General features: G+C 37.6%; 1 protein-coding gene across 2 annotated transcripts in view; it reads right to left on the reverse strand.

Moving 5' to 3' along the window:
* SEC63 (SEC63 homolog, protein translocation regulator) overlaps window positions 1-9,748 on the reverse strand; it is a 70,502-nt gene that overhangs the window by 15,380 nt on the left and 45,374 nt on the right. For both annotated transcript variants that reach the window (XM_040627596.1, XM_040627597.1), the window contains 3 exons: window positions 8,076-8,135; window positions 7,703-7,876; window positions 3,908-4,066 (listed from right to left, as the gene is read on the reverse strand). In XM_040627596.1, coding sequence (XP_040483530.1) covers window positions 3,908-4,066; window positions 7,703-7,876; window positions 8,076-8,135 — 393 coding nt within the window. The remainder of the gene's footprint in view (window positions 1-3,907; window positions 4,067-7,702; window positions 7,877-8,075; window positions 8,136-9,748) is intronic.

Genomic DNA, 9,748 nt, shown 5'->3' on the forward strand with positions numbered 1-9,748 from the left:
TACACAGTCATGATCTGACCTGGGCCAATCTCTCCAGCCTCCTGTCACTGCCTATCTCTGAACTTTCTATTCTTGTCACTTCAAACCACCTTGACTTCTCTAAATTCACCAAGCTATTTCACTCCTTCTAATCCATGTTTGGATTTTTGTTTTCTCTTTCTCTAGCCTGGCAAATTCCTACTATTATTCCTTTGGGAGCTGCTAAAGCCTAAACCATGAGCTCCTGAATACCAGAAATTTCCCTCAACTGAGTTGATCACTCCCTCCTCTGTGCTATCACCGTACCTTGCACAAAATGTGCATAATCTCTTTTGTACTTTAATGTTTATTTACAAGTCTGCCTTCCCCACTAGCCTATCATTCAAGGGCAGAAACTGTTTTACATTTGGCTTGCATTCCTCTCATCTAACACAGTCCTTGTAGTGTGACAGATAATGAATAACTGTTTGTATAATTATTTGACAAATGAATGAATGTATTTTTGATATCTAAAGAAACTAGTCTGTCACCTCTACTAATCCTAATACTATACTCAGAAAGGAATATGTCAACTCTTTCTCAACGCACGCCTGGGGAAATAATTTCCTTAATGGGCTTTAGTTTCTTGGCAATCAATTTAATACCTAAAGTACAAAAACAGTCAAGGGCCAGCAACTGCTAAAAAATCATCCTTGTTTTTCCCCACCACTCCCAAGGGCAGGTACATTACAGGCATACCTCATTTAATTGCACTTTGCACATCCGTGCTTCACAAATATTGCGGTTTTCACAAAAACCACAACGCTGTGTTGAGCAAGTCTATTGTTGCCATTTCTCCAACAGCAATTTATTTGCTCACTTTGAGTCTCTGTGTTGCATTTTGGTAATTCTTACAATATTTTAAACTTTTTATTATATTTATTATGGTAATCTGTCATCACTGATCTTTGATGTACTACAATAATTGTTTTGGGACACACGAACCATGTGTACATAAGATGGCAAACTTAATAAATGTATGTGTTCTGACTGCACCACCAACCGGTTGTTCCCCCATCTCTCCCCCTCTCCTTGGGCCTCGCTGAAATACAACAATATTGAAATGAGGCCAATTAATAACCCTACAATGGCCTCTAAGTGTTCAAATGAAAAGGCAGAGCCACACGTCTCTCACTTTAAATCGAAAGCTAGAAATCATTCAGCTTAGTGAAGAAGACAAGTTGAAAGCTGAGATAGGCTGAAAGCTAGGCCTCTTGTGCCAAATAGTTAGCCAAGTTGTGAATGCACAGGAAAAATTCCTGAAGGAAATTAAAAGCGCTACTCCAGTGAACAAACAAGTGGTAAGAAAGCAAAACAGGCCTACTGCACATACAAAGAAAGTTTTAGTGGTCTGGACAGAAGATAAAAACCAGCCACAATATTTCTTTAAGCCAAATCTTAATCCAGAGCAAGGACCTGCCTCTTCAATTCTATCAAGGCTAAGAGAGGTGAGGAAGCTGCAGAAGAAAATCTGAAGCTAGCAAATACTGGTTCGTGAGGTTTAGGGAAAGAAGCCGTCTCCATACCAGGAAAGTGCAAGGTGAAGCAGCAGGTGCTGGGGTAGAAGCTACAGCAAGTTAGCCACAAGATCCAGCTAGGAGAATTAATGATGGTGGCTACACTAAGTAACAGATTTGCAGTACTGACAAAAAACAGCCTTCCACTGGAAGAAGATGCCGTCTAGGACTTTCATAGCTAGCGAGAAGTCAATGCCTGGCTTCAAAAGACAGGCTGACTCTCCTGTTAGGAGCTAATGCAGCTGGTGATGTTCATTTGAAGCCACTACTCACCAACCATTCTGAAAATCCTAGGGCCCTTAAGAATTATGCTAAATCCACTCTGCATGTGCTCTCTAAATGGAACAACAAAGCCTGAATGACAGCGCATCTGTTTACAAGTCATGGTTTACTGAATATTTTAAGCCCACTGTTGAGACCAACTACTCAAAAAAAATTTCCTTTCCAAATATTACTGCTCATTGACAATGCACCTGGTCACCCAAGAGCTCTGATGGAGATGCACAGTAAGACTGATGTTGTTTTCATGCCTGCTAACACAACATCCACTCTGCAGCAAATGGATCAAGGCGTAATTATCACTTTCAAGTCTTACTAGTTTAGAAATACATTTTTTTAAGGTGATAGCTGCCACAGATAGTGAGTGACTCCTCTGGTGGATCTGGGCAAAGTATATTGAAAATTTTCTGATTCGCCCTTTAACATGCCATTAAGAACATTTATGTTTCATGGGAAGAGGTCAAAATATCAGTATTCACAGGAGTTTGGAAGAAGCTGATTCCAACCCTCACGGATTACTCGGAGGAGTTCAAGACTCCAGTGGGGGAGGTAACTACAGAAGCGGCAGAAATAGCAAGAGATCTAGAATTAGAGCTGGCGCCTGCAGATGGCACTGACCCGCTGCAATCTCATGAGAAACGTGAGCAGATGAGGAGCTGCTTCTGACGGATGAGCAAAGAAAGTGGTTTCCTGAGATGGAATCTACTCCTGGTGAAGATGCTGTCAAGACTGCTGAACTGACAACAAAGGATTTAAAATATTACAAAAACTTAGTTGACAAAGCAGTGGCAGGGTTTGAGAGGTCTGACTCCACTTCTGAAAGAAGTTCTGTGGTTGAAATGCTATCAAACAACATCTCATACTACAGAGAAATCATTTGTGAAAGGAACAGTCAATGCAGCAAACTTTGTCATCTTATTTAAAAAACCGCCCCAGCCACCCCAACCTTCAGCAACCACCACTCTGAAGAGTTAACAGCCATCAACACTTAGGCAAGAGCTTCCGCCAGCAAAAAGGTTACGACTCGCTGAAAGCTCAGATGATGGTTAGCATTTTTTAGCAATAAAGAATGTTTTAATTAAGGCATATATATTGTTTGAGACGATGCTATTGCATATGTTATAGACCAGACTACAATATAGTGTAAACATAACTTTTATAATCCACTAGGAAACAAAAAATTAATTGATTCACTTTACCGCGATGTTAGTTTCATTGTGGTGGTCTGGAACTAAGCCTGTAATATCGCCAAGGTATGCCTGCAATTCCTTATACTTTTAGCCTTTGCCCTTCATTTTTTATCCTCTTTTTGGCCTCTACCTGTGCCTCACAGGCTATTTAGGGAACCCTCTTTTCTCTCCTAAACCACAATGGTAACTTTTAGGTCGATGGCCCAGTCAGAAAAAAACAGAACAACACAAACATAAAGGAATGGTTGATCAGTTTACAGTTCATTTGCAGTAAGACTCTAAGGACCCATTATTTGTCCACCAAACCCTCTTTTCTATAGCCCATCCATAAATCAGGTGCAACTTAATACCACACCATGAGATTTTTTTCTATTCTCTCTACCCTCACAATCTTAATAAGTTCCTCAGAGACTCCTCCTTTCCATAATGTCTTATAATACCTCTTGAAACAAGGTGGCATTCTGTAAATGTTAGTCTTCTCCTCAACCAACCTCTTGACATTAGAGTTCACGGTAATGTTTCTTTACTCTAAAAACTACCTGGAACTTTTGAAAGACTCTTACAGTAACGGCTTAAACCATAACCCACCTTTCCTAATTCATTTGCAGACTCAACTCCAATGCTGAAAATTACTGTAAGACACCAAACTGACTTCACCTCAGATCCATATCCTATACTAACAGCAATTTCAGAGTTAAGAAAATTAAGAGGTCCAATCCTTGTTAGAAACTATTTTTCTTTATAATTCTGACCACCACCCCACAAACATATTCTTACAAAATAATAGAACATTATAAAAATATTATTAAGACAAGCACACAAACAAGTAAACAAACGAAAAACAACAAAAACCAAAACTATCAGAGGTATATAATTCAAATTATTTAAACCTATAAGTCTTACTGCTTCATCATCTTTGTTTTGTTTCTCATCTTGCTCTCTGTCAGAGTCTCTGTCGCTACCATCATCTTTTTCACTTTGGGATTCTCTATTGGTTTCTTCTTCTTCAGAATCACTGCCTTTGTCAGAAACTTCTTCTTCGTCTTCCTTTACCACAGCTTCCTAAAACAAAAAAGAAAACCACAGAAGTTCTGAATATCTCAGTGAATTCTGAGTCCCTGAAGCGAACTTATTGTCATTATAATTAAATTAGCTCAAGATTATAATTTCACTATTCGTACAGAATTTTAGAGAATTATAAACACAAGTATTTATAAATACGTGGTAGTCAGACTAAAGACTTTAACATTTGGCTTGTCTAGTGTTAGTTATTTTATTTATTTTTCATGTTTGTAAAATAAAAAAATATTTTATTTTTATTTGTAAAGTACACTACCACAATGGTAACATGGCTCACCTTTCAAAACACCAATTATACAATATATATTTTTTTTATTAAAGATTTATTTACTTATTTGAAGGGAGAGCACACGCACACACGTGGCATGAGCCAGGGGGTGGGGAGGGAGGCAGAGGGAGAGAGAATCTCAAGCCAACTCCCTGTTGAATGATCTCATGACCCTGAGATCACAATCTGAGCTGAAACAAGAGTCGGATACCCAACCAACTGAGCCACCTAGGCACCCCACTTCTACAATCTATTTTATTTGAGATGGGGTAATGGACCGTTCATAGAAAAGTACTGCTTTAAGAATTTAATATTATCTTCTATAGCTGATAGAGTATAATGTAGTAATGAAAGCCAACATCCCAAACAAAATATTTACTAATCCATTTCAAGAAGCGAGAAAAAGAACAGCAAATTAAATATAAAAAAAACCTTAAAGTAAATAATGCAGACCCGAAATCAATTAAAGAGAAGACAGATATACAAAGAGAAACCTAAACAAAACCAAAAGTTGTTTCTTTGAAAAAATTAGTAAAACTGAGACAAGGCTTTTATTAGGCAAGACTGATCAAAGGAAAAAGAGAACACAAATTACCAGTATTAGGAATAAAAGAGACATTACTACAGATCCAAAAGAAATTATAAATAGAGAATATTATGAATAACTTTGTCAATAAACTTGTTAACTTAGAAGAAATGGACAAATTTCTTGAAAAATGTAATTTACTAAAACTGATATAAGGAAAAAAGTAGAATTTGTTAAAGAAATGGACTCTAAAACTAAGCCCTTTTTAAAAACTCCAAGCCCAGATGGCTTCTCTAGGTAGTTCTTCCAAATAAGAAACAAACCCAATCTTACACAAACTCTTCCAGGAAAAAGAAAAAAAGAATACTTCCTAACGTGTTTAATGATGCCAGCATAAACCTGATACAAAACCTGGCAAGGGTATTACAAGAAAGAATGACAAAACAATATTCTCTCATAAGAATGGATGTAGGAATCCTAAACAAATATTATCAAATCCAGATAAATATGAAAAAGGATAATATGTTATGATGAAATGAATTTGTTCCAGGAATGCAAGGACAGTTAAAAAAAATTTTTTAATGCTTCAACATAATTCACTACATTACAAAAAGAAGAAAAATCACACCATCACCTCAACAAATGGGAAAATGGCATTTAATAAAATTCAGTATTGCTCATGATAAAAATTCTCAGCAAACCTGATAAAGAATATCTACAAAAACCCTATAGCTAACATCACACTTAATAGTTTGTTCCCTTCCTCCTGGAGATAAGACAAGGGTGACCACCGTCCTCACTCCAACCAACATTACACTGAAAGTTTCAGCCAATACAGTAAGACAACAATGAAGAAAAAGCAAAAAAGATTAAAAGGAAAAAAGTAAAACCGTCTTTATTCCCAGAAGGCAGATTGTGTACACAGAAAATCTTTTAAAAAGTACCTACAAATGGTCAGAATTACAGGCATACCAGGGAGATATTGCAGGTTCAGTTCCAGACCACTGCAGTAAAGAGATTGTCACAATAAAGTCAAATGACTTTTTTTGTTTCCTCACTACATATAAAAGTTATGTTTACACCATACTGCAGTATGCTAAGCATGCAAACAGTATTCTGTCTATAAAAATGTGCACACCTTAATTAAAAAAATACTTCATTGCTAAAAAATGCTAACCATCAAATGCGCTTTCAGCAAGTTGTAATCTCTGATCAGAGATCACCATAGCGAATATAATAATACAAAGTTTAAAATATTGAGGGAATTACCAAAATGTCACAGAAACACAAAATGAGCAAATGCTGCGGGAAAAATGGTGATTTGCTCAACACAGGGTTGCCAGGAACCTTCAATTTGTAAAAGATACAGTATCTGCCAGGTGTAAGAAACTGAAGTGCAATAAAACAAGGTATATCCATATTGTCAGTTTAAGACTCCTTAATACAAGGTCAATATTTAGAAGACAACTGTATCTCTATGCACCAGCAATAAACACTGATGAATGGATTTTTTTTTTAATGTTATATGCAACAGCACCAGAAAGTATCAAACACAAAAGGATAAATCTAATGAAAGATGTGCCATACCTTTGTCACTGGGAATTACAAAACACTGCTGAGAAAAAATTAAGGAAGATCCAAATTAATAAAGATAAACCATCATTATGAATAAAAAGACTCACTATTGTGGAGCACCTGAGTGGCCCAGTCGATTAAGTGTCTGCCTTCGGCTCAGGTCATGATCCCAGGTCCTGGGATGGAGCCCCATGTCGGGCTCCCTGCTCAGCAGGGAGTTTCCTTGCTTCTCCCTCTCCCACTCCCCTTTGCTTGTGCTCTCTCACTCTCTCTCTCAAATAAATAAAATCTTAAAATTTTCGATAGGCAGAAATGTCAACAGGACTCAAAAGCACTAATCATAATTAATGAAAGACTTCCTTAAAATTAAGTACCATCAAAAAGCTTCCATTAAGAGAGTCTAAAGGGACTCATATCCAGAATATATAAAGGAATCCTACAAATCTATAAGACAACCCAACAGGGAAAGAGGATATTCAAATGGCTGGTAAGTATATGAAAAGATGCTCACTATCATTAGTTGCCAGGTAAATAAAAACCACACACAGGGATACCACTACAGATCCAGCATAGTGGTTAAAATAAAAAAGAATGGTAAAAGCAAGCATTAGTGAGGATGTGGAACAACTGAACTCATATTTTGCTAGTAGGAACACAGAATAGTACAACTTTGGAAAACAGGATCTTTCAATGAGCTAACCATACACTTTATTTTATGACCCACAATTCCACTGCTAGGTAGGTACATACCCAAGAAAAATGAAATGTCCACAAAATGACATGTACATGAATAAGCACAGCATTTTTATTCAAGAACAGGCAAAACCCAGAAACACCCCAAATGTCCACCAACCACAGAACAGACAGACAAACTGTAGTGTACTCATTAGATGGAGTATCACACACACACAAAGAACAGACGGCTGCTACACACAACACGGAGGAGCGTCATGGACATAATGCTGAGTAAAAGCACACAAACAAGTTCCTGCTTACATGAAGTGTAAGAATAAGCAAAACGAATCTCTGGTAATAACAGCCAGAACTGGAGGGTATGGAGGTAGATGGAGGGGTCACTGACTGAGAAGGGACACAAGTGAGCTTTCTGGGGCGCTAAAGTTTTCCATCTTAATCTGGCTATCATACGTACATACATATGTAAAATTTCAGGAGCTATACACATAGGGTTTGAACATTTTAGTGTATATTATAACTCAATAAAGAATGATAATAACAGTAATAAACTTACACTCCCAACAACTCCATTTGCCTGCTTTTGTTTCTGTTGCTTTGACTGTGGTAAGGGCACAGGTGTAGGTTTTTTTTTTAAAGGTTTCTTTTTTTTTGATTTAGCAGTTTTCTTGGGTCCTTTGCTCTTCTGCTGCCATCCTCCTTTTGTCCTGTTCTTATTAGTATCACCCTGCTATAAATCAAAACACACATACACACTCAGAAGTTATAGCAATAGTGTCATTGGGAGTCAGAGTAATTTTTAGATGAAAATGGCTAACTAAATGTTTTCACAAACTGAATTACTCTCCCACAACAATATAAATCAATCAGAGAACTGAACAAAACACTTCCTTCACCAGGAAAGATAGGTAAGAAAAACCAAGTTTTACCCCATCTTCTGCGGGCTGTTCCTCTGCAGCACAGATAGACTGCTCCTTTTCAAATACTTCCTAGAGGCAGAGAGAAGAAAAATATAAATATAGCTTGATAGACTTATCAATATTTATCTTTCAGATAAAGCAATCTTTCAAAATAGATGACCAATAAGTTTTTTAACTGGTGACAATTGGTGGGGGGAGGGAGAACAGGAGACTTTTCGCAATTACTAAATGATGTGTGCAAATTCAGCAATTACTGAATGACACTTCAGAAGTTACCTCCTGAAGTATCGCACATCTGTCTTGAATATATTTTGAAAAGTACAGTCTACTTAAATTTACAAATGCAATGACTTAAGATATATAAACTCATTATAAGGTCAGGAATATTTCATAGCTTAAAGTTAACTGTGGAAGGGCGCCTGGCTGGCTCAGTCGGTAGAGTGTGAGACTCCTGATCTCAGGGTTGTGAGTTCAAACCCCATATTGGGGGTAGAGTTTACTTAAGAAAAACACATTTCTTAAATTTTTTAAATTAATTACATATATAAATAAGTAAAAGACCTAAGGTGTGGAACAGTGAGAGAATCCATATAATCTAAAGACATATAATCCATAAGGTCCATAAGTGGACCATATACTCCACTTAGGATCAGAATAGAAGGCATAAATTTAGGATTTAAATTCCAATAAGATTTCAGTGAGAATCTATACTAGAATATAATAAGTGATGTTGGGTTTAATAAACTCCCTGGAATTACTAAAGCCAACAAGTAAAAACAATGATAACTTACGCTTTAAACTGTTAGCCTAATTCAGGGGTCCACAAACTATGACCCATTACCTGGTTTTCAAATAAAGTTTTACTGGAACTCAACTATGCCCATTTGTGAATTCAGTAGTTGCTACAGAAACCATGTGGTCCATAAAATCTAAAACATTTACTAATTGGACCTTTACAGAAGAAGTTTGCGAGTCCCTAGTCTAATTCCACCATCTCTGCTTTACTTCATTTATTAGCTGGGTTCTAACACTAATTACTCTGAGGTTCAGTTCATACAAGTACTTGAAGATAGGATACTTGATTCTTTCCCTTCCTCCTGGGCAATTTTTTTTTTTTCCTACCAACTATCCCAGAAGTGTCAACAGCCCAAGGCCAATTTTTACTCATTTTTCAGGCTGGGAATTCCAAAGCATGTAGGTAATATAAATTTGGATTCTATGCCCAATCCTAGCCACCGACTTTGAAGTTTCCTCTTCTCCCGGGGTGGGGGGGGGGGGCACTTCTCCTCCACAGTCCATGACACAAATGCTTCCTTACCACTTGCTACCATAAAATCAACATCCAGAGGTTTTAGAGATGGGGTTTAAATGCAGAGTATGTTTCCTGCAAGTATTCCCAGGCCCCAGAGTAAAACAGGCTAAAATCTCCCACTAGTTGAATATGTGGAGTTAAAAACAGCACCGTCAGGGGGGTGCCTGGGGGGCGCCGTCGTTAAGCGTCTGCCTTCGGCTCAGGGCGTGATCCCAGCGTTCTGGGATCGAGCCCCACATCAGGCTTCTCTGCTAGGAGCCTGCATCTTCCGCTCCCACTCCCCCTGCTTGTGTTCCCTCTCTCGCTGGCTCTCTCTCTCTGTCAAATAAATAAATAAAATCTAAAAAAAAAAAAAAAAAAAAAGCACCGC

This window comes from Ursus maritimus, unplaced genomic scaffold (assembly GCF_017311325.1).
Source record: "Ursus maritimus isolate PB19 unplaced genomic scaffold, ASM1731132v1 scaffold_13, whole genome shotgun sequence".
Classification (NCBI taxonomy): Eukaryota; Metazoa; Chordata; class Mammalia; order Carnivora; family Ursidae; genus Ursus; species Ursus maritimus.